At 36.8% G+C, this 22,396-nt stretch overlaps 1 protein-coding gene across 1 annotated transcript in view; it reads left to right on the top strand.

Annotated features, from left to right (window-relative positions):
- Mier3 (MIER family member 3) overlaps window positions 1-22,396 on the top strand; it is a 215,861-nt gene that overhangs the window by 93,278 nt on the left and 100,187 nt on the right. Inside the window, exon 5 of the mRNA XM_019207837.2 lies at window positions 19,471-19,513. Coding sequence (XP_019063382.1) covers window positions 19,511-19,513 — 3 coding nt within the window. The 5' untranslated portion in view covers window positions 19,471-19,510. The remainder of the gene's footprint in view (window positions 1-19,470; window positions 19,514-22,396) is intronic.

The following is a 22,396-nucleotide window of genomic DNA, read 5'->3' as shown; positions in this document are numbered from 1 at the left end:
TTCTCATTTTCCCATGAGTCCTAGTCATGTGACCTGTCCTGGGGTTGGTTTAAAGTCTGACTCTAAGCCCGAGGAAATGCATGAGAACAGAGAAGATGGACAGCCAGCAGGAGGGAGAGAGTCATAATAAGAATTGAGACTTAAAAAGAAAGCGATGAGATGGTGTTTAAACTTAATTACCAAAATAAGGAGTGCCGCAGAGGTACTGTAAGCAACGGCAGGAGGGAGATCAGGAAGGGATGAAAAATCATGATGAGACTTACACTTAGGAAGACCATCCTGGCTGCCTTTGAGGGAAGTGGTGGGAGGCTGAAGCAGTCCTGTAGATGGGAAATGACAACAGCCTGCATTAGGGAGGTTGGTACAGAGATAAAGACTTGTGGACAAGTTTGAGAGATATTTAAGTGAGAAAATTCAAGAGTTGTTGATGTATGAGCTGTGAGGAGTGAGGGAGAGGAAAAGTCAAGAATGATGACCAAGAGAACTGGATAGATGATGATACCATTTTGAGACAGAAAATATGGCCCAAGCCTATCAGGTAGGGCTGGCTCTGTGGGCTTTTGAGACCTGTTCTTTTAAGGGACCTATGCTTGGCCTAATGCTGCATGCTGCTGCCTTGAAATTCATGGTACTTTTGAACAAAGAGCTCCACATTTTGGTATTGTAGTAGATTGTACAAATTATGCAGCCCTTCCTGCCATCAGGTTATTTGGTAGTACAGCATCAGAGCTCAGAGAAATAAGGATTTGAGCAGTGTTCTGCAAAGTGTCTCTTCAAGGGAGAGTTCATGCATGTATGGGGAATGTACACAAAATGGGACTCTATGTTCAAGTAAATGAAGAAACGCTAGGTTAAGCAAAGTTAAGCAATTTCTTTAAAACATAGAGTATCTCATAGTTTTTAATATGATAGTGTAGACTAATAATGAATATCTCGTTTTGATCTCCATTCTTGCCCCAGAGCTTCAAAACCTTTGGAATTCCTAAGTGATAGGATTGTCTTTGTTATATTAATGTGATGAGTTTATGGGATAGCCTAAGGAAGGAAAGTCATCACTAGAAAGAACAGATGTGAGTAGAGAACTAGAAATTTCAGCTAACCTGCCTCCAGTGATGCAAGGAGGCTTGGGAGCTACACATTGAGTTCAGCCACGTGGCCAGTGATTTAATCTATCATGCTTTTGTGAGGAAATCCCAATAAGAGCTCTGGACTCCAATGCTTCCTGGAGCTTCATGTTTGAATACATTGATGTGCTGATTCTACTTCACTTATAGGTGGTGATTCAAAAGGTACTTCCTAGTAAGCCACAAATTTCACACAAATTTGCACACAAATTCCCACCTCAGCACCCAGGGGACAGAGTACTCTGTCTAGGGGAAGAGTGCTCTGAGCCTCTAAGAAGGAAATAAAAATGTGAATTTATCTGACATTGTTATCTCTTTTCTATAACATCATGTGGAGTGTGTTCCTGATTGTCTAGCAGAATTATGCTTGTCAAAGCAAGTTGTCCTTGTTAAATGGGCTAAAATGTAACAATGTGCCTACTTATTTCAGTGACTGCAGAACAATCAATTTATTTTTTCTCTAGGAGTGTGAGAACCTTTAAAAATATTTCCAGGGAGGTATTTTTTTACCCTATTGAAGACAATGGAAATTTTGAAACAGAAAATTAAGTAACTTGCCCAAGACCAAAAGTGACAGAGACAGGATTCTTAATTCTAGAAATTAAAACTTACTTCAAAGCCACAAGTAATCAAGACAGTATGGGGGGAAAAAAAGACAGTATGGCACTGGCCTAAGAACAGACATGTAGATCAGTGGAGTAGAATAATTGAGTGTACAAAAATAATGTATTTGTATTTGTGTTCAATTGACTTTCAACAGGAACCAATACAATTATTGGGGAAAGAACAGTATTTTTCAACAAATGATGGAACAACTATATAGCCACAATACAAAAAAAAAAAAAAAAGGAGAAGCTGTTATCACACTATATGCAAAATTAATTTGTAATAGATTATAGATCCAAATATAAGAGCTGAGACTATAAAACACTTAGAAGAAAACAGGGGGTAAATCTTTATAAAATTGAATTAGGCAAAGCCTTCCTAGATATAACACAAAACATACAGTGAAAGAAAAAAATAGACTTCATCAGATTGAATTGAACTTCATCCTAGTTTTAAAACTTTTGTGCTACATATAATATCAAGAAAGTAAAAAGACAACTCATAGAATGGGAAAAAATGTACCACCAATAAGACACTTGAACCCAGGATCTATAAAAAGTCCTTAAAACTCATAAGCCAATTTAAAAAATGGCCAAAGCATTTGAATAGTTATTTCTCCAAAGAAGACATGCCGTTGTCTGGTAGGCACTCAGTGATTTGTTCATCACCATTAGTCTTCAAGGAAAGATCCAGTGAAAGAAGAAGCAGAAGTAGAATAAAGAGGCCATAATGAAGGGGGCAAAATTTTGTGAGAATGAAACAAAATCAAATCAGAGATACAAGTAGATGACTTATTTTTGGAAAATGGCAGTATATTTCCTTAAGACAATAGGAAAAGACACTCTAGTACAGTGACATTCAGAGGTGATGAAAGGAAATGTAATGGAGCTCTCCTCAGATGGTCTTAACCTACACAGTAAGCATGAAGCACAGTTATTCAAAGAAAATGAAAAGTCAAACGTCTGGTGCCACACCTGCCTTGCAAGCACAAGGTCCTGAGTTTGATCTCAGGTACAGGGGGTGGGGGGGAGTTATATGATGTTTTTATAGAAAAATTTATAAGGCAATTAAAGAAGAAAATAATGCTTGCAATCCTATAACTCTAATATAATTACTGTCAAAGAACAAAATTACAACAATTTAAAGATATTAATTGACTTTATTTTCTACTCTGGCAACAGGCAACTCGTAATACCATAAAATAGAATAAGTTGTTCCCAATTCACGAATTGAAAACAAAACCAATTGAGATCTTTAAGTTGTTTCATCCTTTGATGAGACCATTAACATTCTGATAAATTTCCTTCTACTCTTTATGAAATATTTTTAAAAATTTAATGTACTCAAAGAACATTAATTAGAGTTGTGACTGTTTCTTTTTCTTTCTCCCCACTGATGAATCTCTTTCCCCTTTGCTTCTACTCTACCTCGCCTTGGTGGTGCTCAGCCTCAACACAGTACTTATCTGAAGACACCGCATAAACCTTACACATAATTTTATCACAATTAAAGAATAAATCTCAAGGATAGACTTTTCCAATATTATTAATATCTCTAGTAAAACATTTTCATATGTATTCTGGATTTTTTTAAAGCATAAACTCACAGAGAGAATCGCTCAGTCAGGGATTATATGTGATTTTTGCCTTTTGATAGATTTTGTTAATTCAAGTTCATATTTGGGAAATGTTTTATCTCATCAATAGTTAAAACAAAAACAAGATATGATTTTTGGCCTACCATCAATATGGTGTACCAAATTAGCCAAAAATAAATACAATACAATATAATATAGTACAATACAATATTGACCTCAGTAAATTATCATTTCTTTTTTGTTTTTGCTTTTGCTTGTACTAGAGATTGAACCTCCATCTCCAGCCCTTTTTATTCATTTTAAAATTTTTGAGACAGGGTCCTGCTAAATAAATCTCAGGCTGGGATTGAATTTGCAATCTTCCTGCCTCAGCTTCCCAGAGTGCTGAGATTACACATGTATATCAGGTATACATGTGTATACCATGCCCAGCTGTAGGTATTATGAATTTTTATGAAAAAATTTGACAGAATACATCAAGAACCAAAAATATATTTATGGGCTGAAGTGGTAGTTCAGTGTGCCACACCTGCTTGGCAAACACAAGGTTCTGAGTTTGGTCCCTGGTAGTGCAGATAAATAAATAAAAAAAAATAAAATAAACACATTTATGCCCAGATCACAACATACTTAAGGGATGTTGCCAAAGTAGAGAAAGTTCAATAAAGAGGTGGTCTGTTTAAATTTACAGTGTGTTATAACCATCATAATATTAGCAAACAAGATACTGAACTACATAATCTATTTTTAACAAAGATGTGAAATCTGTTTTCATAAGAAACAGTGCAAACAAGCAAGATTCCAAACAAATACAAAATTTGAATATATAGATGAAATATCTAACTTCAAATTCTGGACCAAAAGGAGATTTTAATTATTTATTGAAAATGAAAACATGGAGCTAGGTGCAATGGTACAAGCTTGTATTCCCAGCTACTTGAGAGGCTGATGCAGAAGGATCTCAACTTTGATGACAGCCTGGGCCATTTAGCAATACCCTGTCACAAAATAGAAAATTTTAAAAGAGTTGGAGATTAACTTAGTGGTAGAGCACTTGTCTAGCTTGCCTGAGTCTCTGAGTTTCATCGACAGTACCAGAAGAAGGGAGGAGGAGAAGAGGAAGAGGGAAGGAGGACAACAGAAGGAAGAAAATGTGGGTAGGTTCTAATTGCACCATTGCCCTGGGTCTCAGGGGTGGACCTCTGGGGGCAGAGGAGGTGTTGAGGAGTAAGAAGTTAATGAGCAAGCCAGCATTTTAGTGGGGAGTGGGTTTGGTTTTGGTTTTTGTGGTACTGAGGATCAAACCAGGGAAAACAGAGGTATATCTCTAGCCTTTCATTTTTGTGTTTTGAGTCAGGGTTTCTCTAAATTACCGAGGCTGGCCCTCTGAACTCTACTTTTGTGTTTTTCACTTATAAATCAAATATAACAGTATTTGAACATATATACAGAAATCTAAAAATAAGACATTATTTTATATGTATGTGCTGTTTAATTTTATGTAGCAATTTGGCTAGGCTATACCATCCAGTTACTCAATCAAGCATTAGTCTTCACATTGCTGTGATGGTATTTTGCAGATGTGGTTAACCTCCACAGCCAATTAATTTTAAAGCAAAGAGATTATTCTTCCTAATGTGAACAGGCTTTAATCCAGTCATTGAGAGGCCTTAAAAGCAAACACTGAGATTTCTCAGATAGAAAGGAATTATACTCAAGAATGCAGCCTTGATTCTTGCTTCCACCCATGTTGGCTTATTCTACAGATTTCAGACTTGCCTGTCCCTACAATAACTTTAGTCAGTTTCTTCTTCTTCTTCTTTTTTTTTTCCTGTTTTTTTGAGACAGGGTCTCACTATGTTGTTGAGACTGACCTGGAACTCACTATGTAGCCCAGGCTGGTCTCAAACTCACAGTGATCCTCTTGCCTCAGCAACCCCCCAACCCAGTGTGGGTATTACAGGCATATGCAACCACACCCAACTACTTTAGTCAGTTTCTTAAAATCTGTCTCCCTGCCTCCCTCTCAAATCTTAATACAATACTTTTTAAAAATAAGCTGTTTTATTTATTAAAACTAAAAATCCCAATGCAAGTTGTAATCCATTCATATCAAAAACTTAATCCTGAAGTATTCAAATACAAGTGAACTTCATTCAGCTTTTTACAATTTCATTGTCTTATTAAGTAAGTCAATAAAAATAAAACTGTGCACAATTCTGGCACAGTTAACCATCTAGCTGTACTGTAAAGAATTGTTATGTGTTGGCTGGAGTTGTGGCTCAGTGAGAGTGTGCTTACCTAGCACACGCAAGTCCTCGGCTTACATGTGATGATTGCTTAAGGAATTGGTTACACAGGTATCAGACAACTAAAAAGTGAAAAAAGAACACAAAGGTAAATGAAGATAATACAGCACATCCTACTGTGAATACCTGGCAGGAAGCATATGTGTACACAATGTAGATACCCTGGACAAAGGGATGATTCATGTTCTGGGGAAGAGGGAGCAGGTGATCTGAGATTTCATCATGCTCCTCAGAATGCCATCCAATTTAAAACTTTTGAATTGTTTATTTCTGGAATTTTCCACTTAATATTTTTGAACCTTGGTTGACCCAAAATAACTCAACTGAAACTGTGGAAAGTGAAACTTCAGCTGAGAGGGAACTACTATATTTGCAGAAGCTACCATCACTACTGGGAGAACAAAGCAGAAGCTAGAAGCTTGGAGGAGGGGCCTTTCAGAACTGGGACAAGACAGATTTTTGAATAGGGGGAGTTGCCTGGCTAGTGTCGGCGTTTTTAAGGTGATTTAATGTTGCTGGCTGTAGGACTGTTATAAAACAGTTTGGTCAGATGTGGCTGCCACATTGGAGTACTGTTGTGGAAGTAATGCTGATAGGAGCACTCCACAAACAAGAGGAATACTATTCCCTTCTTTTTCTGGCCTAGAATCCTTTCTCTAGCATCCTCTATTGGTCAAGAGTAAAAGTGTAGCTTTTTTCATCCTACCTCACAAAGAAAAATATAGAAGGTGTTTTGGCATATCAGGGACAAAACAAATTTAAGAATAAAAAGACTTAGAGCTATACGATGTATCTTCTCTACCGTTTGTAATTGTGAAAACAACACTATATTTTCAATTCCCACAAAACTACAAATTGGAACATACAGAAAAAACAAAAATGCTTGGCCCTATTGGGAAGCACTGAACTATGGAAGAGTGTATCGTTTTTTGTGTTCTCTGAGAAGCATTTGACAGCTTGACAAATCTGTCTATTTTCTTACTTAAGTAGTTTTACTGCTCACATCTGCGCAGAACTCCAAAAAGGGTATTGTCTTCCGATCTTGAGAGTGGAACACAAATCTTCCTGGCATTTTGCATAGATGCTTGGAGGATATAGAGCAAGATGCATGAACAAGTGACCCCATGAGGCCTCATCAGTGTTAATAGAAGGGGCAGATGTACAGGGTTGGAGGTTGCACTATACCCACACTGATGGCAGGATCGCAAGTGTCAAACATACACTTACTTGTGTGAGTGTGTGCGTGTATTCAGGTGTGCAGGGTTTGATGTGCTGAACAAATCTAAAACATGAAGCCCAGGGCAGGGGACTTTTAGTCTAATCCTGCTTGCCTGTAACCTGACACTGTGGGGATACTAATGTCCTACAGGGAGAAAGTTTGACCAATGAAAGGTGGAAGCTGATGGATAAATACTTCCTTCTTTCTCCTTGCCCTCAAGGCTGAGGTGCCAGTTATGTGGTTTACCAGAGGCACAGTCTCATGGTTGGGGCAATCAGTTATACTTATTGCTGGCCAGCTTCATAGATCCTCTCACTGTGGTTTCTTCTTCCTAGATTCGCTGCTCTAGGGGCTCACTCCTGCTCCTTGGGATCACATTTTCTAAAAAGGTATCCAAAGATAACCCCTCTCCTTCAAGCTCTCTTTTCTAGGATCCTTGGCTAAGATGCTGGAAGAGTATTTCTATTTTAGTTAAGAAAAGTGCAATTAGTTATCTAAGACAGAATTGAAACCATGGTAAAAAAAAAATAAAATAAAATAAGGAGGTACTTTTGTTTCAAAATTTAAAGAGGCATTTATTTCCAGGGTGGTGCAAGTAAAGGAATGGCCATCAAAAGAAGTGCCTCCTTAAATTTTGCAGTCTAGGAGCCTCTACTGCCTCTCTGTAGTTTGTCCCTTCTCTGAGTTCAGTCTGTTGTGGTTAAGGGATGTCAGTCACTCCTGTACGAGGAGTAACAATCAATTGGAAATAGATACAATCAATATGACAGAAATTTTAATATTAGCTTGGCAGTGCCCAATAGCTCCAAAACAATCTCTACTAAATTGTCTTGGAGGATGTAGAACTTGCTTTGTACTTTTGCTCACATCCACATTAGTGACATTTCTGAGTAATTTTCTATAAGTAGACATACAAATTGATCAGTGTTTTTAGCAAATGTATTGTCCTCTCATTAGGCTTGTGGTACAAAGAAATGAGTTAATCATTCTCACTTTATGGAACTTTATTATCATTGATTTAAAAATGTCTTTTAGGCATTAGAGCACAGCTTTCTTTTTTTCCTCATTGAGTTTATTGGTACATTTTAGGTATACAGTATAATTACATTCATAATTGAGGGCACAGCTTTCTTGTTAATGTCACTGGATTCCCACCCCCACCGTTTTTGTGCTTTCTTTTCTAATTAGTAGTTTCTCTTCGTTGTATAAATGTTGAGTTTAATAAAATATAAAAATACTTATAGTCTACACATAAAGGGTACTATTGTTAACATTTTTAAAACTCCTTTCTAAGGCTTTTTCTGTGTAATTTTTTTATTCCATTAAGTTTATTGGTACATTTTAGGTATACATTATGATCACATTCATCATTGGAAATTTGTACCTGCGCATGCTATATCTTGGTTCTTGTTTTTTCCCCATTCCTCTTGTTTCTCTTCCATCCCTGCCTCATTTACAAAAACTTTGTTTCCAGTTTTTCCTTCTTTTTTCATATTTTTTCCTTCCCTTCTTAAGGACTTTTTCTATGTATTTTATATTTCAAGGTATATTATGTATATAGCCCATGATATTTTGTTGAAGATTTTTATCACGATTATTTTGTAATACTACTAAAATTTTTAGTATAATTTTAAGATGATTTTGATAATAAAAATAATATATATGATTATTGGAATAAAATAAAAATCAGGTATAATTCCATATCCTAAATACGTAGTGCTAATATTTTATAATATATCCTTGTGACAGATTATATGCACAAATTTCTTTTTTTTTTCTTTCTTTCTTTTTTTTTTGGTACTGGAGATTGAACTCAGGACCTTGTGCTTGTGAGGTAGGGGGCAGAACCACTGAACTAAATGCCCAGCCCATATGCACAAATTTCAAATTTCTACAATTATATCCTTTGCCAGTTCCACACATCTTCACAATGTAATTTGATAGTTCCTCCCATCAAGTAACGGTGTCTGTTTCTTCTCTTTTGAGTCTAAGCCAGACTTGTGATCTTTGGCCAATAGAATGTGGTAGAAACGACATGGCAGTTCCCAGCTCAGGATTCACCCTTCTGATCAGAACCCTGGGAGATGTCCCATCAACCAGCCTAGACTAGTTTCATGGGGCCTGAGAAACTAAGTGGAGGGAGATGAGCTGTTTCAGCTGAGCCCAGTCTGTTTCCAGCCTACCAACTGCTGACCACAAATACAGGAGTGATCTTATTTTTTTTTTTTTTGGTACCGGGGATCGAACTCGGGTCCTTGTGCTTGCAAGGCAGGCCACCGAACCGCTGAGCTAAATCCCCGGCCAGGGGTGATCTTAAGGCCAGAAGAACTGTCCAACTGAACCCAGTCCAAATTAGTTCCCTGAAAGATGATAAACAAAAGATATGGTTTGGTTGTTTTAAGCCACTCTGTTTTATGATGGTCTATTATGCAGCAAAAACTAATAATGAAATCTTTCCAGGCTATTTTTTCATGCTTTGTATATACATAGACTTTTTGAAGAACCGAAATATCTTATCCTACATATTATATTGAAATCTTCTTTACTTTTCTTTATTTAATAATATAGCATGTGTTAAATAATTTCTTTCTATGATAGTAAATATAATTGTGTAAATATAACATTGTATTCATCTTAATATTATTTTTGAATACCATAATTTATTAACTGATTTCCCATTGGTGGATACTTACATTGTTTTCTGTTTTATATTTCTACTGTAAAAAGCTCTGATTTGCCAGACATGGTGGTGCATACCTGTAATCCCAGCACTCTGAGAAGCTGAGGCAGGAGGATTAAAAGTTTGAAGCCTAGTCTGAGCAACTTAATGACTTAGTCAAATAGCATAAAAATTTTAAAAGGACTGAGGATATAGCTCAGTGCAAAGGCCCTGGATTATTTGCAAATAATCCTCAGTATTATTAGGAAAAAAAAAAAACTCTGATTAACATCTTGTATAAATGACATTGTAAATTTGTACAATTATTCTTTGTGTTAAATTTTAGAAGTAAATAATTGGAAAAAAGGCCTTGTACATATTTAAGGATGTCAACACATATTCTAAACTATCCTCAAGAAAGATGACAACACCTTGTCATTCTGTTCCTTGCTGTCTCCATCCTAGATATTAATTCTGCTGCTAGAGTTCTTCTCGCTGCCTTCCTTTTTCCTGGTTCTATTTTAAAGAGATCAGGTACCTATATTCTTCTGAAGATATGAAACTTAACAATTTTAATATTATTATCATTATTATAATTATCATTGCAGGAAATCTTTTCAGGAACCACACTTCCTGATTCTGGCGATGATGCCTTTTCTCTTTTTCTTGGGAGTTTCCCACAGACTTCATTTAATTATTTGCTATTAATTCTACTTATCCTTTAGAGAAGCCAGATCTATCTGGAGATTCCAGTCAAATGTGTTCTTTGCCCTCAGTACTTCAGTCTTCCCTCAGAGGCAGGCAATTTTCATGAGTCAGAGCTCAGGAATGGCCACTCCTCATCCAATTCTGATAGACTTTCACCCAGTGTCTCTGATAGAATGTGATGGGATTTTCTCTACGTTGGCCTTCTCCCACTCTCTACATAGTAGCTCATCAAAAATTACAGTCTCTAGTATGTATCTCTTAAGGGGTTTGCTTTCTCTGTCCTCACCTCAAGCCTCTACTTAAGGGGCAGCCACATTACAATCAGTTGAATGCTTTGTACCTACTGGCTCTCTAGCTACTGATTAGATCATCATGTAATATGTTTGCATTAATAAAAGACATAAATTACATATCTTTGCCCATCTATGGAAGGATTTTGGTATTCCCTTTGTATTTTTTTCTATAGCATCTTTCAGAGTTCTAATCATTTAGCCAACACTATCTAAAGTCCTCAAAGCAGCCTCATAAAGCAAGTAGGAGATAAGGGTCTTTGGTGGTGAACTTCACCTGGAAACAGAGGCACAGAGTGACAAGGTGACTCCTGTGCCATAAGTGGACATCTGTCAATTCTTTTTACTTCCTCTCCCATGCTTTGTACTTCTCCTGTGACACTGTGTTGCCAGTCTTCCCAGTTCCTGAGGTTGGCTGGGCGAGATGGAAGGTCACTTTGGATGAGTCACAGAAAACTTTGAATTGCCTTGACACAGGTTACCTTGCTGAGCATTTGAGGTGTGGTCCTGAATAAAACTGCCTGCCATGCAGTCTTCCCTAAAAGCCCTATGTCATGTATTTACTGCTCAAACTCCAACAGTCTTAATCCACTTCATCCTCAATAACAGCTTAGTCAGTATAAAGTGCTTCTAATAATAGCAGCTGCAGATGAGCACACACCACACCTGTCACCCTGAAGGTGCTTTAGGAAACTCTGTGCAGGTGTTTCTGTCTGATGATGTCTTTAACTACGCAACTAGAATAAGATGCTCATAGTGAGGTGGAAGGAAACATCTGATAACTGGGAAAGCATGGGACAGTACCAAAGGGGTTTGATAGATGATATAACTAGGTCCAGCTGACCACGAGACATGCCACCTCCATATGGAAACCAACGTTTGCTAAACATATTTTTTGTTTTCATTTGCTTGTTTGCCTTGTGATATTGAGGACTGAACCCAGGGCCTCTACACTGAATTACAACCCAACTCCCCTTTAAAATTTTTATATTTTCAGATGTCTCACTAAATGGCTAAGTTTCCCAGGCTGGACTCATATTTGTTATCTTCCTGTCTCAGTCTCCCAGAGTGCTAGGATTACAGATGTACTCTACCACACAGTGTAAGCATGTTTTCTCACTAAATGGCTAAGTTTCCCAGGCTGGACTCATATTTGTTATCTTCCTGCCTCAGTCTCCCAGAGTGCTAGGATTACAGATGTACTCTACCACACAGTTTAAACATGTTTTAAGTCTTTTGGTTTCCATGGAAATTAGAATTTTGATGGTACAGCAGGTGCAAGGGGAAACCGGCTGTGGTAGCACTAATAGGTCAGGTAGACTTAAAGCTAATACTGAGAACTCAGAACACGGACATTTGTTGGTCTTATAGAAATGATAGCTGGTAAGAAAGGGTTGAAAGGAGGGAGGAGAGAAATTAATATAACATCAGACTTTTAATTTCAGAGACATTAGAAAGAGGACTTATGCATTGAAGGGATTGTGAGGCTGATGGCTGACAAGGTTCCTAGGGAGCTTGTGAAGTCGTTAGCCTTTGTCCTCATTCTGCAGCCTGGATATGGTCCTTTGCCCAGAGCCACACTGCGAGTATGACAGGCTGGGATAAGAGTAATGGGGACTGGGCCGGGGATTTAGCTCAGTGGTTCCACTGCCTGCCTTGCAAGCACAAGGACCTGAGTTCGATCCCCGGTACCAAAAAAAAAAAAAAAAAAAAAAAAAAAAAAAAGTAATGGGGACTGGCGAAGGAAGATGACAACAGGGAGAAAGTAAAGGAAAATCTGAGATGAAATTTCAACTTTCATCTTCACCTTACTTCAAGTTCCCCAAATAAAAACATATATAGCATACAAAAGCAAATACAAACATGTATAACATACTAATACCTAATACGTAGGACTTCCAGGGGAAAATCGAAAATCCATGCCATGAATAAATTCACTTCGTCATTTATTTTAATAAATACACATACTTACAGACTCCAAGCTATTTAAAAAACATTTTCCTGTTTTATAATCTCCTGGAATTGTAGACCATAGAAAACTTGCTCTCTACAGAAGCGTCTCATTTAATTATCCATACTATGACAATGCAGTATGTACTTAACAATAGAAAAAGGAATAATCTTATAAGCATGGACCTAAGGATAGAAACTATTTTGATGTTTAATAATCAAGTCATACCTCTGGAAGAGATTATACTCAATAGCAAAGAATTATAGTAGGTAGGGAAGTTTCAGGTTTCACTTCCTTCTTCTTTAGCTATAATTTTTGAGGAGTGCCACGCTCTGCCATAACCCTAGAATGACATGCTGAATCATCTTCCCAGGCTTGAGTATGATTTCAGGGGATTCTAGGGTGACTGAAAATATTTCCACAAACCTTGAGGAACGCGATGTGTGTATTCTGTTTTCTCTCCAGTTTTTCTTATGAAAATTTTCAAACAGTCAAGAAAGTTGACAGAATAGTTCAATGAGTCCTGTATACCTTCTTAGATCTAACAATGATCACTATTTTGACATATTTGTTTTTCCTTTGTCTGGAAATTATGCTATTTATTTATTCCCTATGAAAGTCAGTTGTAAACACAAATAAAATACTTCACCAAGCTTGTAATTGCCATACCATCAGAATGTGGGAATTCTTGAACAGAAGTAAAATGAAGTGTTGCTTAGAGAAATGGTGGTGAGATGAATTGTGGTGTGACTTTTGGGAATAGAGAGTTCCAGCACTTAGCTAGTCTCACATTGATTCTCAGATTAATGATGCCATTTTGTAAAACATGCATAATACATTCCATTTTGGTAGCTTTTGTTTTAATAATTTCATGGGAGACAAAGCATATCCATTTTAATCTTACATATTTTTGTGTCCATTTTATTCATTGCTTAATTCAAAAAACACATCTTCATTATGTCTTATTGCATCTCCTAGAAGGTAGAACTTACTTTTTCCTCCCAGCATATTAAGTACCAGAGTTGTTTTGTAATACATATTTGAAGCTATTAAGGAAGGAGTTAGATATTTCATTACTTTGCCTGTGACTTGAATCATAATAAAATATTCACTTTTCAAGGTGAAAGGTGTTAAATATCACATTAACACTTGCTAATGATTGCAAGGTATTGCTGCGTGATACATTACAATAATGGTTACCTACCCCAGGATAAATAATTTAATGTACTTATAATCTCTCTGCAATTTTTTATTCCTATTTTGTTCCTAACTCATCTTGTGTACAAATACAGAACTTAGTGCCAGTTAATCAGTGGCTAGAGCATAGAAGGGGGAAATTATTCATTAGGAAGCTACAGATGTCCTATCTTTGTTTCAGAATACACCAGAGAATTTAATTCAAAGTTAAAAAAATGTTGACAGACAGATGGGATATGAGCTTAATGAGCCAGCTACAAAGCATTGCTTTCTAATGTAGCGAGCCCCTCTCTGGTACTGCCTTTTCTTTCTACTACCCTCCCCCCACTATAGGTTGGCACATGGCATCCATGACAAATCCTGAACAATAATGGTCTAAACTTGGACAAAAGCCATTGTAACTGAACTAATGATACATAAAACAGTAAGAGCCAGCTAGTTTGTTTTGTTTTGTTTTTGAGACTAGGTCTTGGCTTTGTAGTTCAGGCTGTCCCTGAACTCATGGTGATCCTCTTGCTTCAGCTTCATGAGTGCTGAGATTACAGGCATGCACCACCACACTATTAGCCAGCTGTTTATGTAAAGAGTGGTTTGGCTATCACCAAGCACTTAGTAACATGGCTCTATATCTTGCTACAGTCTAGGTATATAGTCCAGTGATTTCTGTCCAAAGATCAGGGTGCCTGAGGATTACTGAATGCCTGTTAACATTCTGACTCCTTGATAGCAACCCTAGGGTTCTGATTTTGATCTTCTGGAGTGGGACCCAAGAAACTTCATTCTACTCAGTTTCCCTGGGTGATTATGAGTAAGATCATGATGGAACATAATTTGATCTATACTTTTTTAGCACCCGAGACACTAGTGGAAGGAGAGGGTGCCACAGTTAAGTCTGGCTCATCATATGTGAACTGATTGAATGCTTTTCTTTGTTGGCTGGCCAATGCTTATAGTCTCCATCCATCTTGAGTAAGTTACCAATCAGGAGGAACAAGACAGCCACATCCTGCAACTAAGACCATTGGGAGGATGACCCTGAAGAGGGCACTTTCTTTCACTATTGGTGTTGAAACTAAGTCATGACAAGAGATCTGCCTGGCAGTGATTGAATGAGTGAATGAGGTGTGTGTGTGTGTGTGTGTGTGTGTGTGTGTGTGTGTGTGTGTGTATGTTTATATAGCTACTGTACCCAAGATTAGTTTTCAGTGACTTATATACATCTGCTCTAGTATCATACATGCCTTCATAAAAATCACCATACTCTGTACAAATTGCAATAAGAACCCCAAAGCTTATGGAGGAAGATGAGCTTAGGGAAGTAACACTGAAATATTTCTTTAAACAGATTTAGAAAAAGGTAGAGGAGCCAAATAAAAATGGAGAACAGTATTAAAAATATAAATGTTTAAGAAATTCATAGATAACACAATAAATATTGCACTTTGCCCTACAAAGTCCTGAAATTTGTTTGCGAACATGGACACTGAAAGGGATATAGCTTATGACTTGTGAAGTCTTGAAAAGGAAGTTATTTGAACTTGGAAGAATAGTGGAGACACCAGATGTAAATGAGTGTGATTTATGGTAGATGTTTTTGTCAAATATCCAGCTCAGTTAAACTGAGTGCAGTTTTCTTCTTTCAGCTAAGTGTTTCTTGCTCATAAGATCGCAAATGAAAATTTGCATTAGGTTCATAGGAAAAGGAAAATTTCCATTATGCTTATATTGTTTCTTAATATATAAATCATATATTTTTATAAGACCAATTTTATAGCAGAATGGACCATAGATGGAAGGCGTTCACATTATATATAAAGTTCCAAGTTTCCTAGACCCTCAGTAAGGCCATAAGGATAGTGTTGCTATTCAAGGAATACTATTTTTTAAGAGGGTTTGAAAACTGAAATCTCAAGGTAGAGATAATTGTCTTTCTCTTATTCTGTATTTCCATAGACCAACCTAGATTAGCAATTACCCATTATAATTATTTTAATTATTAGATATAGAATAAAAGAGCATTCAAGTAAACCTCAGAAGATCCACATTTCTTTTAGCTCTATAAGTTGTGTGACCTAAAACAAGACCCTGTATCTCTACTGGATTCATTTCCTTACTTATAAAATAAACTGGATTGTATTTCATCTCTTAGATCCCTCTTGTAACTCTGAGGTCTTCATTTATTAAATGCTGACTAAATAAACCATTTTTAATCTCTTCAAAACTCTCCATACTAGAAGCTCAGCAACATTTGTTTTCATCCCATTTTGTCTCATGCCTTCCTTATTTCCCAAAGTGAAAATTCCAAACCATTATAAACTTTAATCTCTTTGTACACCAAAAGACGGAATCCACTGAGGCAGATCAAGTCTGAGTTCATAAAACTTCCTTATTTATTTTGAGCTTTATTAAAGTTCACATAAATAAGTTGCACGATTTAATGTGCATAATTGATTAGGTATTATAGTGTGGATGTGGAGTATTCCCTAAAAGTTCATCTGTTGAAAGTTTAGCACTTCAGCTGATTGTGTTATTGAGAGATAGTGGAAACTCCAGGGAGTGGGGTCTAATTGAAGGAAGTAGGTCACTAGTGTTGTACCTTTGAAAAATATCCCCCCCCCCACCCTCTCTGGTAAGCAGCTTTGCTCACCATGTATTTTCTACTTTGTGTCAGGTCCACAGTGGAGCCAAACAACCATAGGCTAAAAGCTCTGAAACTATGAGCCACAATGAACCTTTCTTCCTTTAAGTTGTTTACTCCAATATTTTGTCACAGCAACAAAAACTAACACAGGAAATTGATACCAGGAGTGGGGTCATTGCTGTGATTATGCCACATCATGTGTTTCAGAGGCCTTTGGAACTTGTCAGAGGAGTTCAGAAATGGTCAGAAGAGCATACTAGAGAACACTTAGAATGTAAGCAGAGCTTAAAGAGCAATTTTGTTGAGAACTCAGAAGAATGCTGATAGGAATGTGAAATGTAAAGGCGAGGCTTGTATGGTTTCAGAAAGTAATGAAGATTTTTTTGAGAATTGGATGAGAGGCTATATGCATTTCATTCTTGCAAGGAAATTGCCTGCATTTTATCCAAGCCCTGAGACTATGTAAGAGGTACAGTTTAAAGGTAATAAACTAATTAATCTGGCAGAGGAAATCTCAAGGAAGCATAGTATTCATGTATTTGCATGAATGTTGCTGATTTCTTTAGCCAGATTTACAGTGAGAATTGGCAGCAAAAAACACAGAAGAAAGGTATGAAAAGCTTTCAATTCAGTGAGAAAAGAAGAAGACATAAAGTGAAGGTCAAGGAAAGTGTGCCTACTGAAAAGATGAATGCCACTAATATGAAACCAAGTACTTTGCACAAGGACAATAAGAAAAATGCCTGGAGGGCATCTCAGGAATTGGCCATACCCCACCCACTGCAGGGTCAAGGGTGTAAAATTGAAAGACTCTGCCTTGAGAAGAGTGTTCAGGTGGCCTGATCACATGGGGCTGCCACAGGACATGTTTCACCATGGTTGGCCATCTACGTAGTCAGGGACCACTGCAGCTGAGGTTCAGGGAGGTCCAATCATTGTTTCCAATGGCAACAGCCTTTAGTGTCATTCACATGATGCTAGTTTTGTAGACATGCAGAATGCAAGATTATGGAGACACAAAGGCTGCCACAAAGATTTCAAAGGAAAGTCTTGAAGGTCAGCAGTATGTTGAAGAATCAGTGCCTCTGTGGGCAGCCCCAGAAAGTATGATGTATGAAACTTTGCGAGTAAATCTGAAGCTACAATGTGGACTACAGAAAGTTGGAGACATGAAATATGTGGGATATTTACTGAGGAAAGCCCCAAGCAACAAACATAACTAGCCCAAGAAACCAGGATATGTGGCTGCAACCAGGAAGACTACAGTACTGGGGCTTCCCAAGCCCTTTGGGGTGCACATGTTGCATTATATGCCCCTGATACCTAACAAGAAGCTACAGGCTTTAGCAAGGCATGGTGGTACATGCCTGTAATCCCAGCACTTGGGAGGCTGAGGCAGGGGGATTGCCATGAGTTTAAGGACAGCCTGGGCTACATAGTGAGTTCAAGCCCAGCCTGAATTATGTAATGAATCCTGTTTCAAAAACCAAAAACAAAAACAAAAAAACCAACATAAAGAAGCTGTAGAATTTAATGTTTGCCTTGCTGGGTTTCACTCTTGCTTTAGTTCTCTCCTTTCTATGCCTTTACTCCTCCCTTATGGAAAGGGAATATTTGCCCTGTGCATGTCCTGTCACTGTACACTGGAAGTTTTCTTTTAAGATTTTCATAGGTATTTACAACTAAGAGTTTATCTTGAGTATAAGAAGGATACTAAAACGTGGACTTTTGAGCATTACTGGAAGCTAAGGTTTTGTAAACTCTTGGAGAGGGACTGAATGCATTTTGAAGTTTGAGGTGGACATGAACCTTTGCAGCCTTGGGGAAGAATGTTAACTTGGATCTATCATGCATTGAAAGCTTGGTCCCCAGCTGATAGTTTTATTAAGAGGCAGTGGAAACTCTAAGAAGTCAGACGTTGGTGGAGAAAATAGGTCACTGACATTGTGACTTTGAAGGTATATTTTGTTCCTGGATGTTGACTCTTTCTCTGCTTCCTAGCTATCATGAGGTGAGCAATGTTACTTCACCATGTGTTCTTTATCATGTTGTTTGGCTTCAATACAGGCCCAAAAGAAATGGGGCTAAGTAACCATGAACTGACACCTCTGGAACCTTGAGCCAAAATAAACCTTTCCTCCTTTAAATTGTTTTAAATAGAGTGTTTTGTCACAGCAACTAAAAGAAGGATAACATATTAGGAATTGACCTATGTGTATACCCATGAAACCATTACCACTGTCAAGATAATGAAAACGTTCAATGCCTCCAAGCTTTCTCGTGCCCCTGTATAATCTCTTCTTCCCTTCTGTTTCTTCCTCCCACATGTGGGCAACCTCTGATCTGCCTTGTTACTTTAAATGTTCACATGTTTATATAAATTAAATAATAAGTATGCAATATTGTCTCCTCTGGTTTCTTTCATTCAGTATAATTATTTTTAGATTCCTTTGTGTCTTCTTTTTTCTGAAAAGGAGTAATAAAAAGGAGATGGGTAACAGTCTATTGTATGGCTATACCAGTAGTAGCCATTAACCTGCTAATGCAAATTCAGGCTATTTCCGTCTTTAATCATTACAAATAAAAGTGCTATGAACGTTTAAAAACAAATATTTGCAACAGTATATGCTTCCATTTCTTTTGGGTAAATGTTTAGGGTGGTGTAAGCACTAATCATGATATATGAACTTGACCAAGTTAAGAAATACCTAGCAGATTAGGAAAAAACAATTCTGGGCATGTCCGTGGGATATTATCAGAGATGATTGGTCTGTAGACCAGCAAACCGAGAGAAGACCTATAATGGTTGTGGATGGCATCTACAAATAGTACTATAACCTGGATAGATAAAAAATAGAAAAAGGAAAAAATGTGGTGCATTTTCAAGCATCCTAGTCTGCTTGAGTGGGTGCATCTTTTGCTGCCCTTGCTGTGGACATCAATCTCCAATTTCTTCAGCCTTCCAATGCAGACTAATATCAGCGCCTCTCTCATGAGCTCCCATGTCTTGGTGCTCCATCATTAATTCCTCTTGTTTGGTGGTTTCCATCTTCTTGGGCTGAGCAGCTACTGGATGGGAGTTATGGACTCTCCCACTTCAATCCTGTAAACCTATCTAATAAAACTACTCACATAATTATACATTATTTTCTATTTATTTTGTTCTTAGGAGGACCTTAACCAGTACAAATGAAAAGGCTGGATAGCATATGGTAAGTGTATGTCTTTTTTTTTTTTTTTTTAGAAACTTCCAAACTTTTCAAAAGTACTAATTATTTTATATTCTCAGCAGCACAGTATAAAACATTAAATCCCTGAAAGTCCTTACCAGAACTTAGCATAGTTAGTATTTTTAATTTTTGCCATTCTAATAGGTATGTGTTGTTCCTGCATTATTGTTTTAATTTCCATTTCCCTAGCATCTAATGATGTTGGATATCTTTTCATGTACTTATACTTATTTTTTATCTGTGCATTTTCTTTGGGGAAGTAATTGTTTAAATATTCTGCCAAATTTATAAAATTGGGTTGTTTGGTTTTTTATTACTGAGTTTTTAAAAAATTGTGGTAAAATATACATAATTTAAAATTTCCAAGATTAGCCATTTTACATGTACAGTTCAGTGACATTTACTTTTACATTTTGCTACCATCACCATAATCCATATATAAAACTCTATTCATTGTGATACTAAAATTTAATGCCTATTAAACAATAACTTCCATTCCTACTTCCGTTAAGTCATCATTCTAACTTCTATCTTTGTGAATTTGACTAATTTAAGTACCTTGTGAAAGTGGAATTATACAATATTTTTCTTTTCACGACTGGCTTATTTCATGTAACATAATATCCTCAAGTTTTATTTCTTTTGAAGCATGTGTGAGAATTCTTTCCTTTTTAATGCTGAATACACAGATTTTCTACATTAATAATTATGTCTTTGTCTAATATCTAGAATATATACAGAACTCAAAAGAATCAGATCCCCCCAAATTTAAAGACCTGATTCAAAACGGGCATCTGAAATGAATAGACACTTCTCAGATGAAAAAGTACAAATGGAAAATAAAATGTTTAATGTCACTGGTCATTTGAGAAATGCAAATTAAAACAACACTGAGATTCCATCTCACTCTAGAAAGAGCAAAAAGAAGGGCTATCATCAAGAAATCAACCAAAAACAAATGCTGGCAAGGAAAAAATAACCCCTCTCCACTGTTGACTGAGTGTATATTGATACAATCAACTTGAAAATCAGTATGGATATTTCTCATAAAACTAAAACTGGAGATTTCATTTGACCTAGCTACTTTCCTTCTTGGTATCTTCTCAAAAGAGTTAAAAGCACCATACCACAGCAATATACGCACATCTGTGTTTATAGCAACACAGTTTGTAATAGCCAAGACTTGGAAACACCCTTGATGCCCATCAACCAATGACTGGATAAAGAAAATATGGTTTTTATATACAATGAAGTCCTACTCTGCCATAAAGAAGGATAAACACAAGATATTTTTAGGTAAATGGATGAACCTTGAGACCATACTCAGTGAAACAAATCATACACATTATGTTTAAATATTGCATTGTTTTTCTCCTGTGAGAAACCAAAAGTTTAAATAAGGACCAAAATGGAAGATAGATATTGGAAAGTAGGAAGAAAATATTCAAATGAGAAAGAGAATAAGGAGAAGAGGAGAGGAGCTCGAAGGAAGAGAAAAGCAAAGAAAAAAAAGAATAGAAGGAAAAACATGGAAACAAAGCTTTTGCAAATAAGGAGGGAAAGAAGAATTCAAAGGAAGGGAGGGAAATAGGGGGAAAATGAAGAATTGAGATATATTATATACAAATTCACCTTCCCTAAGATGAATGCAGTCATTATGTATATCAAAAGTGTACCACTAAAATTAATTTTAAAAATAAAACTAGCAAAATAGTTTTTATAAATTGTAATGCAAAATAGGCTACTTTTCACAAACACAAATTAGTAAAAGAAAATGAACTTTTTATTAGCTTTCACTAGAAACATATATCAAAGGTGAATGTGACATTCTAAATTAGAAAGTATGCAAAAAATGATTAATATAAAACAAATAGACATACGAGTGTATATTGTACAAGCAAGAGTCAACTGGTTGAAATGACATCTGCCCAAGTGACACTCAGAGGACTCAGTATGCAAATAAATGTGCTGTCTGAGTGACGCTCAGGGTAAACTGTTAGGCGGTTTTGCCTAGTGGGAAAAAACATGGCATTCAGAGTCTTTGGGTCAAAAGTAAGACCATCTGAAAAGCACAAATGAGCTGATTTAAAAATATAACTCATAAAATAAAATGTGTCTTGTTCCTGAAAATGGCAGCAAATGAGGAGAAATTCTATGCAATTGACTAATTAAAAAAAAGACTCTGTACCCATTCTTGTCTTGTGGTGAAAATCCACAGCTATACTAAGGGATACCATTTCCTTCTAGAATCAATTTAAGGCAAACAAGGATTAAAAAAAAAAAGATAGGAGTTACCCCTGACACCAAATAGAAAGAATTAAAACTTGTAATGTACAGCTGCTTGCTTCCTAGAATGTCTAAGCAGCCTCACAGCTGTAGCTTTTCTGAAATCTGAAAAATTGAATTCAAGAGGGCAAATTGGGGGCTACAGAGTCAAGAATTTAGAAACCAAAGCCTTACACAAATAAACTACACCAAATAAGCTACATCAAAGAAAAACAAAATGAAGGGATGAGAGGGAGGATATGCTTGGTGTAAATTTCAATTGACATCCTAGGACTTGGAGGCCTTTTCCAGGGTATCTTATGGCCAGGCCTATATTCTGCTACCAGGTAGTTAAGTTGTCTTCCCAGAGGACAACATAATGATCTATATGTTTTCTTCTTTTTGATGGAGGTACACAGGGGATAATCAGCAGGGACTAAATGAACATTTCTGAACCTTCTCTTGGATTCTGTACCTGTCAGAAGATTTGTTTGAAAACAATAGGAAAAATGTTTGGATAATTAAGCAAAATTGGGAGTGATCATTAGAAAAGCTGAAAAACCTAGCTCAGAACAGAAGTGTGAAGCAAGAGGGATGAAG

This window comes from Fukomys damarensis, unplaced genomic scaffold (genome assembly GCF_012274545.1).
Source record: "Fukomys damarensis isolate Sample0158 unplaced genomic scaffold, DMR_v1.0_HiC HiC_scaffold_1, whole genome shotgun sequence".
Lineage (NCBI taxonomy): Eukaryota > Metazoa > Chordata > Mammalia > Rodentia > Bathyergidae > Fukomys > Fukomys damarensis.
Note: the sequence above shows the minus strand (reverse complement) of the source record. Positions and strands in the feature narration are given on the sequence as shown.